The following is a 24,041-nucleotide window of genomic DNA, read 5'->3' as shown; positions in this document are numbered from 1 at the left end:
AGTGTCAGGGCCAACATTGTTCCTCCAGGGAGTGTTTAGGAGCGTGTTTCGGGCCATTTGGAGTCAGCTGGCACCCCTTTGTACGGTTGTTTTTTCCAAACTCATACTTGGACTTAGGCTTAGGGCATTAAGGCAGGCCTGCAAAGTGAATGGGATGGATCAGAGGTGAAATTTGACAAAGTGTCAGGGCCAACATTGTTCCTCCAGGGAGTGTTTAGGAGCGTGTTTCGGGCCATTTGGAGTCAGCTGGCACCCCTTTGTACGGTTGTTTTTTCCAAACTCATACTTGGACTTAGGCTTAGGGCATTAAGGCAGGCCTGCAAAGTGAATGGGATGGATCAGAGGTGAAATTTGACAAAGTGTCAGGGCCAACATTGTTCCTCCAGGGAGTGTTTAGGAGCGTGTTTCGGCCCGTTTGGAGTTGACTGGCACCCCTTTGTACGGTTGTTTTTTCCAAACTCATACTTGGACTTAGGCTTAGGGCATTAAGGCAGGCCTGCAAAGTGAATGGGATGGATCAGAGGTGAAATTTGACAAAGTGTCAGGGCCAACATTGTTCCTCCAGGGAGTGTTTATGAGCGTGTTTCGGCCCGTTTGGAGTTGACTGGCACCCCTTTGTACGGTTGTTTTTTCCAAACTCATACTTGGACTTAGGCTTAGGGAATTAAGGCAGGCCTGCAAAGTGAATGGGATGGATCAGAGGTGAAATTTGACAAAGTGTCAGGGCCAACATTGTTCCTCCAGGGAGTGTTTAGGAGCGTGTTTCGGGCCATTTGGAGTCAGCTGGCACCCCTTTGTACGGTTGTTTTTTCCAAACTCATACTTGGACTTAGGCTTAGGGCATTAAGGCAGGCCTGCAAAGTGAATGGGATGGATCAGAGGTGAAATTTGACAAAGTGTCAGGGCCAACATTGTTCCTCCAGGGAGTGTTTAGGAGCGTGTTTCGGGCCATTTGGAGTCAGTTGGCACCCCTTTGTACGGTTGTTTTTTCCAAACTCATACTTGGACTTAGGCTTAGGGCATTAAGGCAGGCCTGCAAAGTGAATGGGATGGATCAGAGGTGAAATTTGACAAAGTGTCAGGGCCAACATTGTTCCTCCAGGGAGTGTTTAGGAGCGTGTTTCGGCCCGTTTGGAGTTGACTGGCACCCCTTTGTACGGTTGTTTTTTCCAAACTCATACTTGGACTTAGGCTTAGGGCATTAAGGCAGGCCTGCAAAGTGAATGGGATGGATCAGAGGTGAAATTTGACAAAGTGTCAGGGCCAACATTGTTCCTCCAGGGAGTGTTTATGAGCGTGTTTCGGCCCGTTTGGAGTTGACTGGCACCCCTTTGTACGGTTGTTTTTTCCAAACTCATACTTGGACTTAGGCTTAGGGCATTAAGGCAGGCCTGCAAAGTGAATGGGATGGATCAGAGGTGAAATTTGACAAAGTGTCAGGGCCAACATTGTTCCTCCAGGGAGTGTTTATGAGCGTGTTTCGGCCCGTTTGGAGTTGACTGGCACCCCTTTGTACGGTTGTTTTTTCCAAACTCATACTTGGACTTAGGCTTAGGGAATTAAGGCAGGCCTGCAAAGTGAATGGGATGGATCAGAGGTGAAATTTGACAAAGTGTCAGGGCCAACATTGTTCCTCCAGGGAGTGTTTATGAGCGTGTTTCGGCCCGTTTGGAGTTGACTGGCACCCCTTTGTACGGTTGTTTTTTCCAAACTCATACTTGGACTTAGGCTTAGGGCATTAAGGCAGGCCTGCAAAGTGAATGGGATGGATCAGAGGTGAAATTTGACAAAGTGTCAGGGCCAACATTGTTCCTCCAGGGAGTGTTTATGAGCGTGTTTCGGCCCGTTTGGAGTTGACTGGCACCCCTTTGTACGGTTGTTTTTTCCAAACTCATACTTGGACTTAGGCTTAGGGCATTAAGGCAGGCCTGCAAAGTGAATGGGATGGATCAGAGGTGAAATTTGACAAAGTGTCAGGGCCAACATTGTTCCTCCAGGGAGTGTTTATGAGCGTGTTTCGGCCCGTTTGGAGTTGACTGGCACCCCTTTGTACGGTTGTTTTTTCCAAACTCATACTTGGACTTAGGCTTAGGGAATTAAGGCAGGCCTGCAAAGTGAATGGGATGGATCAGAGGTGAAATTTGACAAAGTGTCAGGGCCAACATTGTTCCTCCAGGGAGTGTTTAGGAGCGTGTTTCGGGCCATTTGGAGTCAGCTGGCACCCCTTTGTACGGTTGTTTTTTCCAAACTCATACTTGGACTTAGGCTTAGGGCATTAAGGCAGGCCTGCAAAGTGAATGGGATGGATCAGAGGTGAAATTTGACAAAGTGTCAGGGCCAACATTGTTCCTCCAGGGAGTGTTTAGGAGCGTGTTTCGGGCCATTTGGAGTCAGCTGGCACCCCTTTGTACGGTTGTTTTTTCCAAACTCATACTTGGACTTAGGCTTAGGGCATTAAGGCAGGCCTGCAAAGTGAATGGGATGGATCAGAGGTGAAATTTGACAAAGTGTCAGGGCCAACATTGTTCCTCCAGGGAGTGTTTAGGAGCGTGTTTCGGGCCATTTGGAGTCAGTTGGCACCCCTTTGTACGGTTGTTTTTTCCAAACTCATACTTGGACTTAGGCTTAGGGCATTAAGGCAGGCCTGCAAAGTGAATGGGATGGATCAGAGGTGAAATTTGACAAAGTGTCAGGGCCAACATTGTTCCTCCAGGGAGTGTTTAGGAGCGTGTTTCGGCCCGTTTGGAGTTGACTGGCACCCCTTTGTACGGTTGTTTTTTCCAAACTCATACTTGGACTTAGGCTTAGGGCATTAAGGCAGGCCTGCAAAGTGAATGGGATGGATCAGAGGTGAAATTTGACAAAGTGTCAGGGCCAACATTGTTCCTCCAGGGAGTGTTTATGAGCGTGTTTCGGCCCGTTTGGAGTTGACTGGCACCCCTTTGTACGGTTGTTTTTTCCAAACTCATACTTGGACTTAGGCTTAGGGCATTAAGGCAGGCCTGCAAAGTGAATGGGATGGATCAGAGGTGAAATTTGACAAAGTGTCAGGGCCAACATTGTTCCTCCAGGGAGTGTTTATGAGCGTGTTTCGGCCCGTTTGGAGTTGACTGGCACCCCTTTGTACGGTTGTTTTTTCCAAACTCATACTTGGACTTAGGCTTAGGGAATTAAGGCAGGCCTGCAAAGTGAATGGGATGGATCAGAGGTGAAATTTGACAAAGTGTCAGGGCCAACATTGTTCCTCCAGGGAGTGTTTATGAGCGTGTTTCGGCCCGTTTGGAGTTGACTGGCACCCCTTTGTACGGTTGTTTTTTCCAAACTCATACTTGGACTTAGGCTTAGGGCATTAAGGCAGGCCTGCAAAGTGAATGGGATGGATCAGAGGTGAAATTTGACAAAGTGTCAGGGCCAACATTGTTCCTCCAGGGAGTGTTTATGAGCGTGTTTCGGCCCGTTTGGAGTTGACTGGCACCCCTTTGTACGGTTGTTTTTTCCAAACTCATACTTGGACTTAGGCTTAGGGCATTAAGGCAGGCCTGCAAAGTGAATGGGATGGATCAGAGGTGAAATTTGACAAAGTGTCAGGGCCAACATTGTTCCTCCAGGGAGTGTTTATGAGCGTGTTTCGGCCCGTTTGGAGTTGACTGGCACCCCTTTGTACGGTTGTTTTTTCCAAACTCATACTTGGACTTAGGCTTAGGGAATTAAGGCAGGCCTGCAAAGTGAATGGGATGGATCAGAGGTGAAATTTGACAAAGTGTCAGGGCCAACATTGTTCCTCCAGGGAGTGTTTAGGAGCGTGTTTCGGGCCATTTGGAGTCAGCTGGCACCCCTTTGTACGGTTGTTTTTTCCAAACTCATACTTGGACTTAGGCATAGGGCATTAAGGCAGGCCTGCAAAGTGAATGGGATGGATCAGAGGTGAAATTTGACAAAGTGTCAGGGCCAACATTGTTCCTCCAGGGAGTGTTTAGGAGCGTGTTTCGGGCCATTTGGAGTCAGTTGGCACCCCTTTGTACGGTTGTTTTTTCCAAACTCATACTTGGACTTAGGCTTAGGGCATTAAGGCAGGCCTGCAAAGTGAATGGGATGGATCAGAGGTGAAATTTGACAAAGTGTCAGGGCCAACATTGTTCCTCCAGGGAGTGTTTAGGAGCGTGTTTCGGGCCATTTGGAGTCAGCTGGCACCCCTTTGTACGGTTGTTTTTTCCAAACTCATACTTGGACTTAGGCTTAGGGCATTAAGGCAGGCCTGCAAAGTGAATGGGATGGATCAGAGGTGAAATTTGACAAAGTGTCAGGGCCAACATTGTTCCTCCAGGGAGTGTTTATGAGCGTGTTTCGGCCCGTTTGGAGTTGACTGGCACCCCTTTGTACGGTTGTTTTTTCCAAACTCATACTTGGACTTAGGCTTAGGGAATTAAGGCAGGCCTGCAAAGTGAATGGGATGGATCAGAGGTGAAATTTGACAAAGTGTCAGGGCCAACATTGTTCCTCCAGGGAGTGTTTATGAGCGTGTTTCGGCCCGTTTGGAGTTGACTGGCACCCCTTTGTACGGTTGTTTTTTCCAAACTCATACTTGGACTTAGGCTTAGGGCATTAAGGCAGGCCTGCAAAGTGAATGGGATGGATCAGAGGTGAAATTTGACAAAGTGTCAGGGCCAACATTGTTCCTCCAGGGAGTGTTTATGAGCGTGTTTCGGCCCGTTTGGAGTTGACTGGCACCCCTTTGTACGGTTGTTTTTTCCAAACTCATACTTGGACTTAGGCTTAGGGCATTAAGGCAGGCCTGCAAAGTGAATGGGATGGATCAGAGGTGAAATTTGACAAAGTGTCAGGGCCAACATTGTTCCTCCAGGGAGTGTTTATGAGCGTGTTTCGGCCCGTTTGGAGTTGACTGGCACCCCTTTGTACGGTTGTTTTTTCCAAACTCATACTTGGACTTAGGCTTAGGGAATTAAGGCAGGCCTGCAAAGTGAATGGGATGGATCAGAGGTGAAATTTGACAAAGTGTCAGGGCCAACATTGTTCCTCCAGGGAGTGTTTAGGAGCGTGTTTCGGGCCATTTGGAGTCAGCTGGCACCCCTTTGTACGGTTGTTTTTTCCAAACTCATACTTGGACTTAGGCATAGGGCATTAAGGCAGGCCTGCAAAGTGAATGGGATGGATCAGAGGTGAAATTTGACAAAGTGTCAGGGCCAACATTGTTCCTCCAGGGAGTGTTTAGGAGCGTGTTTCGGGCCATTTGGAGTCAGTTGGCACCCCTTTGTACGGTTGTTTTTTCCAAACTCATACTTGGACTTAGGCTTAGGGCATTAAGGCAGGCCTGCAAAGTGAATGGGATGGATCAGAGGTGAAATTTGACAAAGTGTCAGGGCCAACATTGTTCCTCCAGGGAGTGTTTAGGAGCGTGTTTCGGGCCATTTGGAGTCAGCTGGCACCCCTTTGTACGGTTGTTTTTTCCAAACTCATACTTGGACTTAGGCTTAGGGCATTAAGGCAGGCCTGCAAAGTGAATGGGATGGATCAGAGGTGAAATTTGACAAAGTGTCAGGGCCAACATTGTTCCTCCAGGGAGTGTTTATGAGCGTGTTTCGGCCCGTTTGGAGTTGACTGGCACCCCTTTGTACGGTTGTTTTTTCCAAACTCATACTTGGACTTAGGCTTAGGGAATTAAGGCAGGCCTGCAAAGTGAATGGGATGGATCAGAGGTGAAATTTGACAAAGTGTCAGGGCCAACATTGTTCCTCCAGGGAGTGTTTATGAGCGTGTTTCGGCCCGTTTGGAGTTGACTGGCACCCCTTTGTACGGTTGTTTTTTCCAAACTCATACTTGGACTTAGGCTTAGGGCATTAAGGCAGGCCTGCAAAGTGAATGGGATGGATCAGAGGTGAAATTTGACAAAGTGTCAGGGCCAACATTGTTCCTCCAGGGAGTGTTTATGAGCGTGTTTCGGCCCGTTTGGAGTTGACTGGCACCCCTTTGTACGGTTGTTTTTTCCAAACTCATACTTGGACTTAGGCTTAGGGCATTAAGGCAGGCCTGCAAAGTGAATGGGATGGATCAGAGGTGAAATTTGACAAAGTGTCAGGGCCAACATTGTTCCTCCAGGGAGTGTTTATGAGCGTGTTTCGGCCCGTTTGGAGTTGACTGGCACCCCTTTGTACGGTTGTTTTTTCCAAACTCATACTTGGACTTAGGCTTAGGGAATTAAGGCAGGCCTGCAAAGTGAATGGGATGGATCAGAGGTGAAATTTGACAAAGTGTCAGGGCCAACATTGTTCCTCCAGGGAGTGTTTAGGAGCGTGTTTCGGGCCATTTGGAGTCAGCTGGCACCCCTTTGTACGGTTGTTTTTTCCAAACTCATACTTGGACTTAGGCATAGGGCATTAAGGCAGGCCTGCAAAGTGAATGGGATGGATCAGAGGTGAAATTTGACAAAGTGTCAGGGCCAACATTGTTCCTCCAGGGAGTGTTTAGGAGCGTGTTTCGGGCCATTTGGAGTCAGTTGGCACCCCTTTGTACGGTTGTTTTTTCCAAACTCATACTTGGACTTAGGCTTAGGGCATTAAGGCAGGCCTGCAAAGTGAATGGGATGGATCAGAGGTGAAATTTGACAAAGTGTCAGGGCCAACATTGTTCCTCCAGGGAGTGTTTAGGAGCGTGTTTCGGGCCATTTGGAGTCAGCTGGCACCCCTTTGTACGGTTGTTTTTTCCAAACTCATACTTGGACTTAGGCTTAGGGCATTAAGGCAGGCCTGCAAAGTGAATGGGATGGATCAGAGGTGAAATTTGACAAAGTGTCAGGGCCAACATTGTTCCTCCAGGGAGTGTTTAGGAGCGTGTTTCGGGCCATTTGGAGTCAGCTGGCACCCCTTTGTACGGTTGTTTTTTCCAAACTCATACTTGGACTTAGGCTTAGGGCATTAAGGCAGGCCTGCAAAGTGAATGGGATGGATCAGAGGTGAAATTTGACAAAGTGTCAGGGCCAACATTGTTCCTCCAGGGAGTGTTTATGAGCGTGTTTCGGCCCGTTTGGAGTTGACTGGCACCCCTTTGTACGGTTGTTTTTTCCAAACTCATACTTGGACTTAGGCTTAGGGCATTAAGGCAGGCCTGCAAAGTGAATGGGATGGATCAGAGGTGAAATTTGACAAAGTGTCAGGGCCAACATTGTTCCTCCAGGGAGTGTTTATGAGCGTGTTTCGGCCCGTTTGGAGTTGACTGGCACCCCTTTGTACGGTTGTTTTTTCCAAACTCATACTTGGACTTAGGCTTAGGGAATTAAGGCAGGCCTGCAAAGTGAATGGGATGGATCAGAGGTGAAATTTGACAAAGTGTCAGGGCCAACATTGTTCCTCCAGGGAGTGTTTATGAGCGTGTTTCGGCCCGTTTGGAGTTGACTGGCACCCCTTTGTACGGTTGTTTTTTCCAAACTCATACTTGGACTTAGGCTTAGGGCATTAAGGCAGGCCTGCAAAGTGAATGGGATGGATCAGAGGTGAAATTTGACAAAGTGTCAGGGCCAACATTGTTCCTCCAGGGAGTGTTTATGAGCGTGTTTCGGCCCGTTTGGAGTTGACTGGCACCCCTTTGTACGGTTGTTTTTTCCAAACTCATACTTGGACTTAGGCTTAGGGCATTAAGGCAGGCCTGCAAAGTGAATGGGATGGATCAGAGGTGAAATTTGACAAAGTGTCAGGGCCAACATTGTTCCTCCAGGGAGTGTTTATGAGCGTGTTTCGGCCCGTTTGGAGTTGACTGGCACCCCTTTGTACGGTTGTTTTTTCCAAACTCATACTTGGACTTAGGCTTAGGGAATTAAGGCAGGCCTGCAAAGTGAATGGGATGGATCAGAGGTGAAATTTGACAAAGTGTCAGGGCCAACATTGTTCCTCCAGGGAGTGTTTAGGAGCGTGTTTCGGGCCATTTGGAGTCAGCTGGCACCCCTTTGTACGGTTGTTTTTTCCAAACTCATACTTGGACTTAGGCATAGGGCATTAAGGCAGGCCTGCAAAGTGAATGGGATGGATCAGAGGTGAAATTTGACAAAGTGTCAGGGCCAACATTGTTCCTCCAGGGAGTGTTTAGGAGCGTGTTTCGGGCCATTTGGAGTCAGTTGGCACCCCTTTGTACGGTTGTTTTTTCCAAACTCATACTTGGACTTAGGCTTAGGGCATTAAGGCAGGCCTGCAAAGTGAATGGGATGGATCAGAGGTGAAATTTGACAAAGTGTCAGGGCCAACATTGTTCCTCCAGGGAGTGTTTAGGAGCGTGTTTCGGGCCATTTGGAGTCAGCTGGCACCCCTTTGTACGGTTGTTTTTTCCAAACTCATACTTGGACTTAGGCTTAGGGCATTAAGGCAGGCCTGCAAAGTGAATGGGATGGATCAGAGGTGAAATTTGACAAAGTGTCAGGGCCAACATTGTTCCTCCAGGGAGTGTTTATGAGCGTGTTTCGGCCCGTTTGGAGTTGACTGGCACCCCTTTGTACGGTTGTTTTTTCCAAACTCATACTTGGACTTAGGCTTAGGGAATTAAGGCAGGCCTGCAAAGTGAATGGGATGGATCAGAGGTGAAATTTGACAAAGTGTCAGGGCCAACATTGTTCCTCCAGGGAGTGTTTATGAGCGTGTTTCGGCCCGTTTGGAGTTGACTGGCACCCCTTTGTACGGTTGTTTTTTCCAAACTCATACTTGGACTTAGGCTTAGGGCATTAAGGCAGGCCTGCAAAGTGAATGGGATGGATCAGAGGTGAAATTTGACAAAGTGTCAGGGCCAACATTGTTCCTCCAGGGAGTGTTTATGAGCGTGTTTCGGCCCGTTTGGAGTTGACTGGCACCCCTTTGTACGGTTGTTTTTTCCAAACTCATACTTGGACTTAGGCTTAGGGCATTAAGGCAGGCCTGCAAAGTGAATGGGATGGATCAGAGGTGAAATTTGACAAAGTGTCAGGGCCAACATTGTTCCTCCAGGGAGTGTTTATGAGCGTGTTTCGGCCCGTTTGGAGTTGACTGGCACCCCTTTGTACGGTTGTTTTTTCCAAACTCATACTTGGACTTAGGCTTAGGGAATTAAGGCAGGCCTGCAAAGTGAATGGGATGGATCAGAGGTGAAATTTGACAAAGTGTCAGGGCCAACATTGTTCCTCCAGGGAGTGTTTAGGAGCGTGTTTCGGGCCATTTGGAGTCAGCTGGCACCCCTTTGTACGGTTGTTTTTTCCAAACTCATACTTGGACTTAGGCATAGGGCATTAAGGCAGGCCTGCAAAGTGAATGGGATGGATCAGAGGTGAAATTTGACAAAGTGTCAGGGCCAACATTGTTCCTCCAGGGAGTGTTTAGGAGCGTGTTTCGGGCCATTTGGAGTCAGTTGGCACCCCTTTGTACGGTTGTTTTTTCCAAACTCATACTTGGACTTAGGCTTAGGGCATTAAGGCAGGCCTGCAAAGTGAATGGGATGGATCAGAGGTGAAATTTGACAAAGTGTCAGGGCCAACATTGTTCCTCCAGGGAGTGTTTAGGAGCGTGTTTCGGGCCATTTGGAGTCAGCTGGCACCCCTTTGTACGGTTGTTTTTTCCAAACTCATACTTGGACTTAGGCTTAGGGCATTAAGGCAGGCCTGCAAAGTGAATGGGATGGATCAGAGGTGAAATTTGACAAAGTGTCAGGGCCAACATTGTTCCTCCAGGGAGTGTTTATGAGCGTGTTTCGGCCCGTTTGGAGTTGACTGGCACCCCTTTGTACGGTTGTTTTTTCCAAACTCATACTTGGACTTAGGCTTAGGGAATTAAGGCAGGCCTGCAAAGTGAATGGGATGGATCAGAGGTGAAATTTGACAAAGTGTCAGGGCCAACATTGTTCCTCCAGGGAGTGTTTATGAGCGTGTTTCGGCCCGTTTGGAGTTGACTGGCACCCCTTTGTACGGTTGTTTTTTCCAAACTCATACTTGGACTTAGGCTTAGGGCATTAAGGCAGGCCTGCAAAGTGAATGGGATGGATCAGAGGTGAAATTTGACAAAGTGTCAGGGCCAACATTGTTCCTCCAGGGAGTGTTTATGAGCGTGTTTCGGCCCGTTTGGAGTTGACTGGCACCCCTTTGTACGGTTGTTTTTTCCAAACTCATACTTGGACTTAGGCTTAGGGCATTAAGGCAGGCCTGCAAAGTGAATGGGATGGATCAGAGGTGAAATTTGACAAAGTGTCAGGGCCAACATTGTTCCTCCAGGGAGTGTTTATGAGCGTGTTTCGGCCCGTTTGGAGTTGACTGGCACCCCTTTGTACGGTTGTTTTTTCCAAACTCATACTTGGACTTAGGCTTAGGGAATTAAGGCAGGCCTGCAAAGTGAATGGGATGGATCAGAGGTGAAATTTGACAAAGTGTCAGGGCCAACATTGTTCCTCCAGGGAGTGTTTAGGAGCGTGTTTCGGGCCATTTGGAGTCAGCTGGCACCCCTTTGTACGGTTGTTTTTTCCAAACTCATACTTGGACTTAGGCATAGGGCATTAAGGCAGGCCTGCAAAGTGAATGGGATGGATCAGAGGTGAAATTTGACAAAGTGTCAGGGCCAACATTGTTCCTCCAGGGAGTGTTTAGGAGCGTGTTTCGGGCCATTTGGAGTCAGTTGGCACCCCTTTGTACGGTTGTTTTTTCCAAACTCATACTTGGACTTAGGCTTAGGGCATTAAGGCAGGCCTGCAAAGTGAATGGGATGGATCAGAGGTGAAATTTGACAAAGTGTCAGGGCCAACATTGTTCCTCCAGGGAGTGTTTAGGAGCGTGTTTCGGGCCATTTGGAGTCAGCTGGCACCCCTTTGTACGGTTGTTTTTTCCAAACTCATACTTGGACTTAGGCTTAGGGCATTAAGGCAGGCCTGCAAAGTGAATGGGATGGATCAGAGGTGAAATTTGACAAAGTGTCAGGGCCAACATTGTTCCTCCAGGGAGTGTTTAGGAGCGTGTTTCGGGCCATTTGGAGTCAGCTGGCACCCCTTTGTACGGTTGTTTTTTCCAAACTCATACTTGGACTTAGGCTTAGGGCATTAAGGCAGGCCTGCAAAGTGAATGGGATGGATCAGAGGTGAAATTTGACAAAGTGTCAGGGCCAACATTGTTCCTCCAGGGAGTGTTTATGAGCGTGTTTCGGCCCGTTTGGAGTTGACTGGCACCCCTTTGTACGGTTGTTTTTTCCAAACTCATACTTGGACTTAGGCTTAGGGCATTAAGGCAGGCCTGCAAAGTGAATGGGATGGATCAGAGGTGAAATTTGACAAAGTGTCAGGGCCAACATTGTTCCTCCAGGGAGTGTTTATGAGCGTGTTTCGGCCCGTTTGGAGTTGACTGGCACCCCTTTGTACGGTTGTTTTTTCCAAACTCATACTTGGACTTAGGCTTAGGGAATTAAGGCAGGCCTGCAAAGTGAATGGGATGGATCAGAGGTGAAATTTGACAAAGTGTCAGGGCCAACATTGTTCCTCCAGGGAGTGTTTATGAGCGTGTTTCGGCCCGTTTGGAGTTGACTGGCACCCCTTTGTACGGTTGTTTTTTCCAAACTCATACTTGGACTTAGGCTTAGGGAATTAAGGCAGGCCTGCAAAGTGAATGGGATGGATCAGAGGTGAAATTTGACAAAGTGTCAGGGCCAACATTGTTCCTCCAGGGAGTGTTTATGAGCGTGTTTCGGCCCGTTTGGAGTTGACTGGCACCCCTTTGTACGGTTGTTTTTTCCAAACTCATACTTGGACTTAGGCTTAGGGCATTAAGGCAGGCCTGCAAAGTGAATGGGATGGATCAGAGGTGAAATTTGACAAAGTGTCAGGGCCAACATTGTTCCTCCAGGGAGTGTTTATGAGCGTGTTTCGGCCCGTTTGGAGTTGACTGGCACCCCTTTGTACGGTTGTTTTTTCCAAACTCATACTTGGACTTAGGCTTAGGGAATTAAGGCAGGCCTGCAAAGTGAATGGGATGGATCAGAGGTGAAATTTGACAAAGTGTCAGGGCCAACATTGTTCCTCCAGGGAGTGTTTAGGAGCGTGTTTCGGGCCATTTGGAGTCAGCTGGCACCCCTTTGTACGGTTGTTTTTTCCAAACTCATACTTGGACTTAGGCTTAGGGCATTAAGGCAGGCCTGCAAAGTGAATGGGATGGATCAGAGGTGAAATTTGACAAAGTGTCAGGGCCAACATTGTTCCTCCAGGGAGTGTTTATGAGCGTGTTTCGGCCCGTTTGGAGTTGACTGGCACCCCTTTGTACGGTTGTTTTTTCCAAACTCATACTTGGACTTAGGCTTAGGGCATTAAGGCAGGCCTGCAAAGTGAATGGGATGGATCAGAGGTGAAATTTGACAAAGTGTCAGGGCCAACATTGTTCCTCCAGGGAGTGTTTAGGAGCGTGTTTCGGGCCATTCGGGGTCAGCTGGCACCCCTTTGTACGGTTGTTTTTTCCAAACTCATACTTGGACTTAGGCTTAGGGCATTAAGGCAGGCCTGCAAAGTGAATGGGATGGATCAGAGGTGAAATTTGACAAAGTGTCAGGGCCAACATTGTTCCTCCAGGGAGTGTTTAGGAGCGTGTTTCGGGCCATTTGGAGTCAGCTGGCACCCCTTTGTACGGTTGTTTTTTCCAAACTCATACTTGGACTTAGGCTTAGGGCATTAAGGCAGGCCTGCAAAGTGAATGGGATGGATCAGAGGTGAAATTTGACAAAGTGTCAGGGCCAACATTGTTCCTCCAGGGAGTGTTTATGAGCGTGTTTCGGCCCGTTTGGAGTTGACTGGCACCCCTTTGTACGGTTGTTTTTTCCAAACTCATACTTGGACTTAGGCTTAGGGAATTAAGGCAGGCCTGCAAAGTGAATGGGATGGATCAGAGGTGAAATTTGACAAAGTGTCAGGGCCAACATTGTTCCTCCAGGGAGTGTTTATGAGCGTGTTTCGGCCCGTTTGGAGTTGACTGGCACCCCTTTGTACGGTTGTTTTTTCCAAACTCATACTTGGACTTAGGCTTAGGGCATTAAGGCAGGCCTGCAAAGTGAATGGGATGGATCAGAGGTGAAATTTGACAAAGTGTCAGGGCCAACATTGTTCCTCCAGGGAGTGTTTATGAGCGTGTTTCGGCCCGTTTGGAGTTGACTGGCACCCCTTTGTACGGTTGTTTTTTCCAAACTCATACTTGGACTTAGGCTTAGGGCATTAAGGCAGGCCTGCAAAGTGAATGGGATGGATCAGAGGTGAAATTTGACAAAGTGTCAGGGCCAACATTGTTCCTCCAGGGAGTGTTTATGAGCGTGTTTCGGCCCGTTTGGAGTTGACTGGCACCCCTTTGTACGGTTGTTTTTTCCAAACTCATACTTGGACTTAGGCTTAGGGAATTAAGGCAGGCCTGCAAAGTGAATGGGATGGATCAGAGGTGAAATTTGACAAAGTGTCAGGGCCAACATTGTTCCTCCAGGGAGTGTTTATGAGCGTGTTTCGGCCCGTTTGGAGTTGACTGGCACCCCTTTGTACGGTTGTTTTTTCCAAACTCATACTTGGACTTAGGCTTAGGGCATTAAGGCAGGCCTGCAAAGTGAATGGGATGGATCAGAGGTGAAATTTGACAAAGTGTCAGGGCCAACATTGTTCCTCCAGGGAGTGTTTATGAGCGTGTTTCGGCCCGTTTGGAGTTGACTGGCACCCCTTTGTACGGTTGTTTTTTCCAAACTCATATTTGGACTTAGGGAATTAAGGCAGGCCTGCAAAGTGAATGGGATGGATCAGAGGTGAAATTTGACAAAGTGTCAGGGCCAACATTGTTCCTCCAGGGAGTGTTTAGGAGCGTGTTTCGGGCCATTTGGAGTCAGCTGGCACCCCTTTGTACGGTTGTTTTTTCCAAACTCATACTTGGACTTAGGCTTAGGGCATTAAGGCAGGCCTGCAAAGTGAATGGGATGGATCAGAGGTGAAATTTGACAAAGTGTCAGGGCCAACATTGTTCCTCCAGGGAGTGTTTATGAGCGTGTTTCGGCCCGTTTGGAGTTGACTGGCACCCCTTTGTACGGTTGTTTTTTCCAAACTCATACTTGGACTTAGGCTTAGGGAATTAAGGCAGGCCTGCAAAGTGAATGGGATGGATCAGAGGTGAAATTTGACAAAGTGTCAGGGCCAACATTGTTCCTCCAGGGAGTGTTTATGAGCGTGTTTCGGCCCGTTTGGAGTTGACTGGCACCCCTTTGTACGGTTGTTTTTTCCAAACTCATACTTGGACTTAGGCTTAGGGCATTAAGGCAGGCCTGCAAAGTGAATGGGATGGATCAGAGGTGAAATTTGACAAAGTGTCAGGGCCAACATTGTTCCTCCAGGGAGTGTTTATGAGCGTGTTTCGGCCCGTTTGGAGTTGACTGGCACCCCTTTGTACGGTTGTTTTTTCCAAACTCATATTTGGACTTAGGGAATTAAGGCAGGCCTGCAAAGTGAATGGGATGGATCAGAGGTGAAATTTGACAAAGTGTCAGGGCCAACATTGTTCCTCCAGGGAGTGTTTAGGAGCGTGTTTCGGGCCATTTGGAGTCAGCTGGCACCCCTTTGTACGGTTGTTTTTTCCAAACTCATACTTGGACTTAGGCTTAGGGCATTAAGGCAGGCCTGCAAAGTGAATGGGATGGATCAGAGGTGAAATTTGACAAAGTGTCAGGGCCAACATTGTTCCTCCAGGGAGTGTTTATGAGCGTGTTTCGGCCCGTTTGGAGTTGACTGGCACCCCTTTGTACGGTTGTTTTTTCCAAACTCATATTTGGACTTAGGGAATTAAGGCAGGCCTGCAAAGTGAATGGGATGGATCAGAGGTGAAATTTGACAAAGTGTCAGGGCCAACATTGTTCCTCCAGGGAGTGTTTAGGAGCCTGTTTTGGGCCATTTGGAGTCAGCTGGCACCCCTTTGTACGGTTGTTTTTTCCAAACTCATACTTGGACTTAGGCTTAGGGAATTAAGGCAGGCCTGCAAAGTGAATGGGATGGATCAGAGGTGAAATTTGACAAAGTGTCAGGGCCAACATTGTTCCTCCAGGGAGTGTTTAGGAGCGTGTTTTGGGCCATTTGGAGTCAGCTGGCACCCCTTTGTACGGTTGTTTTTTCCAAACTCATACTTGGACTTAGGCTTAGGGCATTAAGGCAGGCCTGCAAAGTGAATGGGATGGATCAGAGGTGAAATTTGACAAAGTGTCAGGGCCAACATTGTTCCTCCAGGGAGTGTTTAGGAGCGTGTTTTGGGCCATTTGGAGTCAGCTGGCACCCCTTTGTACGGTTGTTTTTTCCAAACTCATACTTGGACTTAGGCTTAGGGCATTAAGGCAGGCCTGCAAAGTGAATGGGATGGATCAGAGGTGAAATTTGACAAAGTGTCAGGGCCAACATTGTTCCTCCAGGGAGTGTTTATGAGCGTGTTTCGGCCCGTTTGGAGTTGACTGGCACCCCTTTGTACGGTTGTTTTTTCCAAACTCATACTTGGACTTAGGCTTAGGGAATTAAGGCAGGCCTGCAAAGTGAATGGGATGGATCAGAGGTGAAATTTGACGAAGTGTCAGGTGAAACATTTTTCAATTTTTCCTCTAGGGGATGTTTAGGAGCGTGTTTCGGGCCGTTTGGAGCGTACTGGCACCCCTTTGTACGGACACTTTTTCGGACCTGGGTTCAGGGTTTGGTTAGAGGCAGGCTTGCAAAGTGAATGGGATGGATCAGAGGTGAAATTTGACTAAGTTTTTTGGCTAAAAATACCTGTTAAGGTTGCCACAAACATGTCACAACTCCTTAAACATATCCAGCGGTGTCTTGCTGACAAATGCTGAAACACAGTCTTGAACTGCAGTCACTGGCCTGCCAGTCTTCCTGCAATCCATTCCACCTCCTGACATGACAGTCAGGTCATAAATACATTCACATTTATACATGTCATAGGCTATGTCATGTTTACATTACATAGCCTATGACATGTATAAATGTGAATGTATTAGTGGTTCATGGAAATGTTGACATTTTGTCCTGCAAATGGGCTGGTGTTCGCTACTGAACTTTATATGCTGCTTGTAAATACTAAATAAAGTTTGTAATAAAGAGCACATCACATTTTTATAACTTTTTGTCCTTCCTTCTCTTTACATCATTAATGACCTGCTTCTGCTGAGTCAGGTTGATACATTTTGCCTGGACAAAATCTTCATGCCGAATGTGTCAGCAGTGGACGTGATTTACCTGAGGACGTATCCAGGTGTCCTCAGCTTCCACAACAGGAGTCGTTCAGCAGAGCCCTGCAGGGGCCTGCCGGCCATTTCTGCCTTCCCTCTCACTCGGACATGCAACAATCCATCATGCCCAAGTTATGGAGCAGTGTAAGAAAGGTATTTAATCAACTGGATAAAAAATGAAAAGGAGTCATTACAGCGGAAACCTCTGTGGCCCTGCGATAAACTATGGAGAGAAGCCTCAGTGTGTGACTCTACTCTAAATTACAGTGCAAAAAAATGATTGAAAACCAATGATTTTTGAGGTTCAGCACATTAAAAGATTTTTACTCACTGCCAAAGTAGGAATAATGACTTGTAAAGAATCGAGCTACAGGCTGGGAGAATGGGAAACATAATAACCAGAGTGAACGTTACTGCACATTTCCACTAAACGACCTGAGCAGACAGTTGTGTGGGTGATTTACTGAATGTGTTTTGGAAGGCTGGATCTTCTTTGTACAAGGATGCGAGCTCTTTAAATTGATACCATATTGAATTTAGAAGTGATACACATACAGTAAAGATTTGCAGGCAGTTTAAAGGTAAAAGATTAAAAGATTCACACATGTGCTGATGTGCTCCAGCCATACATCACAGTTATCTCACCAGAGAGCGGGGTCCATTTAAGAGGCAATCCCTCTCAAACATTACTACGTCTACAAGATATATGATTTATTATTTGGCTTAGAGGATGACTTTTCTGTGTATTGAACTTGTTTTATGGCTCACACATACACAGCGGAAGAGGATGGATATTCCTCCTCTGCAGCAATCACCATTTAGCATATTTCCAATGTCGTATTTGCAGCTTCAGCTGCAGTGGATAATCTCGTTCCACAATATGTGCTGTGCAATGAACTCTGGGACCAGGAATGTGAAAATGAATTCAATTTGATTAGTATTCCTCCCCTATGTGTGATTGGAAGAGAGTAAATACAGTGTGTGGCTGTACTGCAGGGAGATATAGAAGTTCTGTTTTGGTCAGATTATCCAGCATTAAAAATGTATACATGAAAGGATAGCTGCTGTCTGCAACTACAGACAACATCTAAAATAAATGCTACCCTTTTAATTGGTGCCCGAGTTCACTTTACTCCACATGCTGAAGAAAAAACCAAGATCCCTGGTTTTCTTTTGGGTTTTTTAATGAACTGAGAAGGAGTTTTAGATTCTACAAATATGCAGGAATGAAACATGAGGGGTTATTTTGGACGGATTCTGATATTTTGGACATCATTTATTTAATATTTGGACCTTTTCAATCAAACATAATTTCAATAGTGCCAGAAGATCCTTTACCTGAGTACGCGTACTGCTGCCAAACTGTATCAAAAACTGATTTTGTGGTCAAGCTGGAGTTAGTTTAAACCCCTTTATGTACAGTTTTGTCGAAGAAAACATCAGAGGGGTCATCAGACGGTTGGGAACTACTCTGGTTTAACCTTTTAAAGGGGCAATTTGTTAGATATGGCCAGAATTTAAAACGCTGAATAAAAGAACTAACATTATCAACAGGGTGTGTAGAAATTGTGTCAAAGATGTCTATGTACTGTGTTGCAGAGATGTCTACTGAAGTTAGCATGCTAACCAGCTAGCTTCAGCCTGTCCTGTCTCCTAATAGCCTACCACTTTGTACCACAAGAGGCAGTCTGATAGTTCCCGTAGTTTCATCTGGGTGATAAATGCCAGCTGCTAGTGTAATGAAAGAGCAAAGGTATGAAAAACTCTTTCTTCTGTCTGCCTCACTTAACAGAAATATACAACATACACCTTCTGATTTCAAGTTTCTCTCTTTTAGCTGCTGTAAATCACCTCCATACTGTACCAGTCCAGGCAAACTCTAGGGCCGCTGGCTCCACGGCTAACTGAGCCATGAGCTTAATGGTAAGCTAACGGTAGGTAGCTACAGCCAAGGATAGCTAGCTAAGAGGAGCAATTGTCGGCTACTCTGTTGATGTGCTACCCCCTATATTTTTGGAGCTACCTTCAAATTCTGGCCATATTTTACAAATCACACCTTTAACCATGCATAGTAGAAATATAAAACAGCATAAAATAGGTTAACTTATTCAACTTAAGTACAGTATTTGCGTATATTTGAGTTTTTTGCCTGATGTGTAGGCAGAAAAACTTGACAAGAAATATAACAGAAGGCCAAACAAAGACTATACAAGGTTTTGGTTTTTATAATTCAATTTAAAGTTTGTTTTTATTACTTTCACTTAATCAGGTTCTCAGTTTAGTTCTTGGACTTGCTCTCTTCTTGTTTTCTTCATCCTTTGGGATCCCAACAAGCCCTGACATGTTTAAACGGATCACTACTGCCCTCTGGTGGACACAGGCGGTACTGGGTCTCCTGTGCTGATGGGGAGAGGCGAAGCTGCAGATGTGGGAATTGGGGTTTTCCAGATGTTTGATTGAATTATTCACAGCCTTGGCATCTAAAACCTGTTTCCTACACTCCTGTCATCCAGTTTAGAAGGAATGCGTTTCCAAAAATCTATCATTTTCCTTGAAATATTGATAAATTCACATATTTTCATGTAGATTTATTAATGGTTTTTCATGGAATTTAAGCAAAAAAGAGGTTGTTTTATTATAATTTACTAGAAAATGATCCCAATATGTGGAATCCTCAATCAGTGACACAAAATCAAAATATTATCTTTGCAGTGCAGATCATCTGGCATCATCAGTGTGTGCTGCGGTAACACACCGCACATTGTGTCCTGGCTGCACGCACAGAAAAATCTTTTTCACACTTGCAGGAGACGCATGCGCGGAGAGGAAACCAAGTGGTTTGTGTCAAGTCGAGGCAGACGGATGTGATCGAGCCAAAAATCACCTGTATTCTGGCATTCATGGTGACACAGTGAGTACATGTTTATTATCGTTTGACTTTCGGCTTGTGTGTGGATCAGAAACTCTCCTTTTTTGTGCGTATATATATATTTTTTCCCTTTTTGTGGAAAATAAAGCGGATGAATTTCAGGAACCAGTCCGGCTGCTGGAGCATCTTTATGTGGATGTTCCAACAAGCAGAAATAGTCTGATTCATCTTTAATTCGTGCACATGAAACGATAAAATCGCCGATCAAACGTGAATATTTGCAGATTTTTTTTTCTCTCAGGATGAATCCTCTGACTGAATTATCAGCTCATCTGATCAGATCATTTCATTATGTTTCTATAAATGGCTGCACGCTGCTTCCTTCAGGCTGCTTGTCATAAATCGACCATCATGAGTGTGTGCATGTGTGTGTGTGCGTGTGTGTGTGTGTGCGTGTGTGTGCATCCTCTCGTGGATGGATGCGACTGATGGATGCTGATTGCTGCGGTCCAACAGTGACGCCTTGTCGCTATCATTACTGCTCATCCCTCATAGACAGAGGGAGAGAGGAGGAGAGAGGAAGGAGGTTGTTGCTCATCACAGTTTGGTTTTTCTTACATCCAGCATGATCCAACAAACCGGTAGGACGTTTGCCATTGGCTTTCTCGAGCTGTTTGCATGAAAACTGAACCTGAACGCACCATTCTTGGTTTTAAAAACGTCGATTCATTGAGGCTGCACAGAAGTTGACCCCACCTCAGATGTTATATTTGTCAATAGTCAATACAGCGTGCATCGATTAGGCCTCCCTCTTCCTCTCAGATCTTACATCTCTTCTGATTTCTTGAATCTCCTCATGTTTATGTGTGATGCTCCAGCTTAATGCGGTAATAATCTTCCAGTGAATCCCCACACCCTCCTCCTCCTCCTCCTCCTCCTCCACCATCTTTCTCACTGTGGTCTCTCTTCCTCCTCCTCCTCCTCCTCCTCCTCCTCCTCCAGTCCATGGGCTCGGAGCGGGTGGAGATGCGTAAGAGACAGATGCAGGTTCATCAGGAAGCAGCTGCCAGTGTCCTCCAAGCGCGCCACAGAATGGGAAACACCCCCACCAACGCCTCAAACGCCTGCTGCTTCTGCTGGTGCTGCTGCTGTAGCTGCTCCTGGTAATAAACACTCCACCGCTTCCCACACAGACAGCAGGGCCGGAGACAGGCGAGGAGATGTGAGGTCTAAGAGCCCTTTTCAGTGTAGTGTGTGAAGCCTTTCGAAACATCTAGTCCTCTACTGGTAGTATTCGAGGTTCAAATGAAGGTTTCGGCTGCTAATTTGCTGTAAATTACCAGTCCACCCGTTATATAACCATCTTATTCTTTATTTGCTGCCATCTTCTGATTTATATCAGATCACACAGCTGCTGTAGCACCTGGGTCCCCAACGGGGGTCTGCAACCCCTACACCAGGCCCTATCAACCAGTACTTTTAGGCCCAGATTTGAGAAAAAGGTGGTGTACCAAAGGGGCGCACATGTAGCCTTCTTAGCCTGTGTCTGACCCGTAAAGCTCTGAATTTAAATGTGTTTAAACCGTCAACTTTTATTTTTTTTCTCTGCTGTTTATTAGTTTTCACATTTGAAAAACAAAAAAATTACATGCACAGAATTACAGTAAAAAATGCACCTTTTATAAAATATACTACTTAAAAGTAGTTTGTCAGCAGTGGCGTCTCTAGAGTCTGTTGGGGTCCTGGGCAAGAGTTCCCAGCGGGCCCCTCCAACCAGTGTTCATCACCGTTATGTAATGAATAATCTGACACCAACCAAACATGTACAAAATCTTCTTTTATTTAGAATATAAACAACATTAAGAAACACATAAAGCAGTACTTTTATGGGAGCTTTACGGGGGTTTAAAGTGGCAAATTCTTCAGAGGGCCCCAAACATTTGCCCAGTTTGCCTCTCCTGACGGTGCGCCTCTGGCTGACTGCTGTAAATTCGCTCTGCTCAAACAGCCGAGGTTAAAACTTTTCAATTAAATAGCAGTATTTTGCGCTTGGCAACAGACATAACTAATGAACGGGCTAATTAGCAAAACAAGATGATCAAGGGACCGGAATGGGGTTGTTAGAGGGCTGCCAGTTGAATGGGTTTGCCCTCAGGGGTCATCAGAGTTACTGCAGGGGTGTCGCCAAAATACTGTTTGATAATATTTTTTATTTTCCAAAAAGTTAAATGTGTTACAAAAATACAAAATACAAGTTATCACCAGCATGTGGAGGACTCACAGTTTTGATTTACTGAAGTCTATTTATTGTGTTGCAATAAATCTACTGCAGTTAGCATGGTCCGAAGCTCCCGTGGTGGCAGCGTAAACACCAACGCCCCCCTGGTGCTCCGAACTCCCATTCTGTATTGCTAGCTGCACAGCTAACTGGGCTAACAAGCTAAAGGCAGCTACAGTTGGCAGCAGTTAGTTTGTCTTTTTTATCTTCAAACCTAAAAATCCTCAGATTGGGGGACTATGGTCTGAAACAATAAAATCACATGTGATAATTACTGCGTTTTCTCTGCTTTATACCTAATTATCGTCGGGTTTTTGGACTGTCGGATGGACAAAAAAACAACATTTGGAGACATCACCTTGGACTGTGAGAAATTATAAGGGACATTTTTCATGGTTTGATTAATCAATAATGAATGTTAACGTTAGCTGCAGCCCTAGTCTATTGTAGCTTATCAATACAACGTGTGTGAATTCAATGCAGCCAATCTCAAGTCTTTCATTCATGCTTTAGAAAATGCTGCCACTAAATAACATGCAGCAGGATGAGGGTTTGCTGGTGGATGGAATATTTCCATCACGTGTGAGTTACACACCATGCATTAGAAAATCGGCACATTCTTGGCAAACATTTCCTTTTCTGGTGCACAGATTTGTATCTTTTTTTGTAACAGCCTGTGGAAGATCACACATTATGTACTTGTGAAGAACTAAATGTAACATGACAGCAACAAATTGCATCATTTTATAATCTGAAGTCCCTCTTGGCCTCAATTGGTAGTCACAGCTAAATAGTGGGTATTACTTCCTTTTTTGCCTCCATCCTCACACCCTTTCAACAACACCTCAGCGCTCGCCATCCTCCCAGAAAAACAGAAACACACGGTCCTGTGGCCCAGGCTGATCTCATTGGACGGAGGCCTCGGGGGGTTTAATGTGTTTTGGACTCATCAGCCTTTTACTTGTGCTTCCTCTGAGAATGGCCGACCTGTTGTGTGCAGAACACGGCCATGTTAATTCACTCCACCGGGGATGAGTAATAGGTTTTGTCTCTACGTCTATATCAGTTTCATGTAATTGTTACACGGCTACAACAGCCACATTCCCAGATGGGACGGCTCTCACCTGAGCCAATTAGTCCACAGCCAGCTGCTACATCAGGTGTTGGGGACATTTTAATTACGCACAGGAGACCCCCACAGGAAGATGTGGACAATTGACATACTTAACTATTTACGCAAACGTTCCCAAAGTTCCCTGGAGATCGTTGTGTTCTATTATTTCAAGCTGGAACTAACAACATACAGAGCCAATAATGTGGTACAGTGGGCTGATATGCACTTTCTAACTCACTAAATTATATTTAGTAAGAAAGGCTCACATTAATGGAGTCTAGAGTTATTTAAAGTGTTCAGTATCCTGGTGGGATCAAAACTAGATGATGAGCTATTTATGGCCTGTTGATCAAAGCAAAACCAGTTTCATTTTGTGTTTTTTGTTCCAGTTTGACTGTTCGGAGTGAGGACGAGACAATACAGAGGTCAACATTCGAGCGCAGGACAGAGGGAACCCCTAACTGTGAAGACAGGTAATGACTGAGCACTGTGACCCTTCCAAGAAACCACATCTTTCACATGATGTGCCATTACTGAGAGAATTCAATAACAATGAACCACTGTTGTTTTTATCTTTCAGTCTGAAGCCCTCTCTGGAAGACGCTCACTCCTGGCCGACGTCATTTGAAAGGGTGATGAAAAGTGCAGCGGGTCGCAGCTGCTTCAGGCAGTTCCTGCGGACAGAGTTCAGCGAGGAGAACATGATGTTCTGGCTCGCCTGCGAGGACCTCAAAAAGGAGACCAACAAGACTGTGGTGGAGGAGAAAGTCCGTCAAATATACGAGGACTTCATCTCGATCCTTTCCCCGAAAGAGGTGAGCCACCAAGGCCAGGAGTGCATGTTGCTACGTCTATAATGCTGAAATTCTTAGAGGAATAATCGGTTAATCGATCAACAGTAAATTAGTCATCAACTGATTGAACATTAATCGATTTAAGTTTTTTATCAAGGTGACAACATCGCCAAGACGGTGGTGTATTTCATTTGGGGCTCTGGGGTAGTTTTAGTCCCCTTCCTCCATCCTTCAGTGGCAAAAGAGCACTGAAAGTCAATGCTGTCCGTGCATTTTACATCATATACTTCACATAATTTCTTGTATCTGCTTATCTTCTCCAGGTCAGTTTGGATTCACACGTTCGAGAGGTGATAAACCGCAACATGCTGGAGCCGACCTCGCACACGTTCGAGGAGGCTCAGCAGCAGATCTACACGCTGATGCAGAGAGACTCGTACCCGCGCTACATAAACTCCTCTGCGTACACAGATCTGCTGAAGAGCCTCGAGGATCCTCCCTCTGAGCCATAGACTCTCCACTGCCACACACTTAGCTTTTCAAAAATGGCGCATGCGACCCACCCGAAGGAGTTTTGTGTTCCTGTTGGATGCCTATTTAGAGAAAGACAGACAGGAAAATGAACACTACTTAAAACTGGTCTTTATCCAGCTGTAACTGCTGTTTATTTACCCATGATTAGCTTACCAAAATACTTGGAGCAAACAAGAACAAATGCTAGATCCAGCATCCGTTACTTGTTCAAAACATATCTATATTTTTATAT

At 46.1% G+C, this 24,041-nt stretch overlaps 1 protein-coding gene across 1 annotated transcript; it reads left to right on the top strand.

Moving 5' to 3' along the window:
* Positions 1 to 19,105: 19,105 nt before the first annotated feature.
* Positions 19,106 to 23,829, top strand: LOC141014751 (regulator of G-protein signaling 20-like). Its single transcript, XM_073488660.1, has 5 exons — positions 19,106 to 19,123; positions 20,092 to 20,252; positions 22,871 to 22,954; positions 23,062 to 23,296; positions 23,599 to 23,829. The coding sequence occupies exons 1-5, from the start codon at positions 19,121 to 19,123 to the stop codon at positions 23,785 to 23,787; spliced, it is 672 nt and encodes a 223-aa protein (XP_073344761.1). The 5' UTR covers positions 19,106 to 19,120; the 3' UTR covers positions 23,788 to 23,829.
* Positions 23,830 to 24,041: the final 212 nt, after the last annotated feature.

Source organism: Pagrus major, chromosome 19 (assembly GCF_040436345.1).
Source record: "Pagrus major chromosome 19, Pma_NU_1.0".
NCBI lineage: Eukaryota > Metazoa > Chordata > Actinopteri > Spariformes > Sparidae > Pagrus > Pagrus major.
The sequence above is the reverse complement of the archived record's forward strand: the minus strand, read 5'-3'. Positions and strand labels throughout refer to the sequence as shown.

Coding starts and splice junctions, on each gene's coding strand:
- LOC141014751 (XM_073488660.1), top strand. Junction 20,253..22,870: donor TGCTGCTGTAGCTGCTCCTG/GTAATAAACACT, acceptor TTTTTGTTCCAG/TTTGACTGTTCGGAGTGAGG. Junction 22,955..23,061: donor ACCCCTAACTGTGAAGACAG/GTAATGACTGAG, acceptor TTTATCTTTCAG/TCTGAAGCCCTCTCTGGAAG.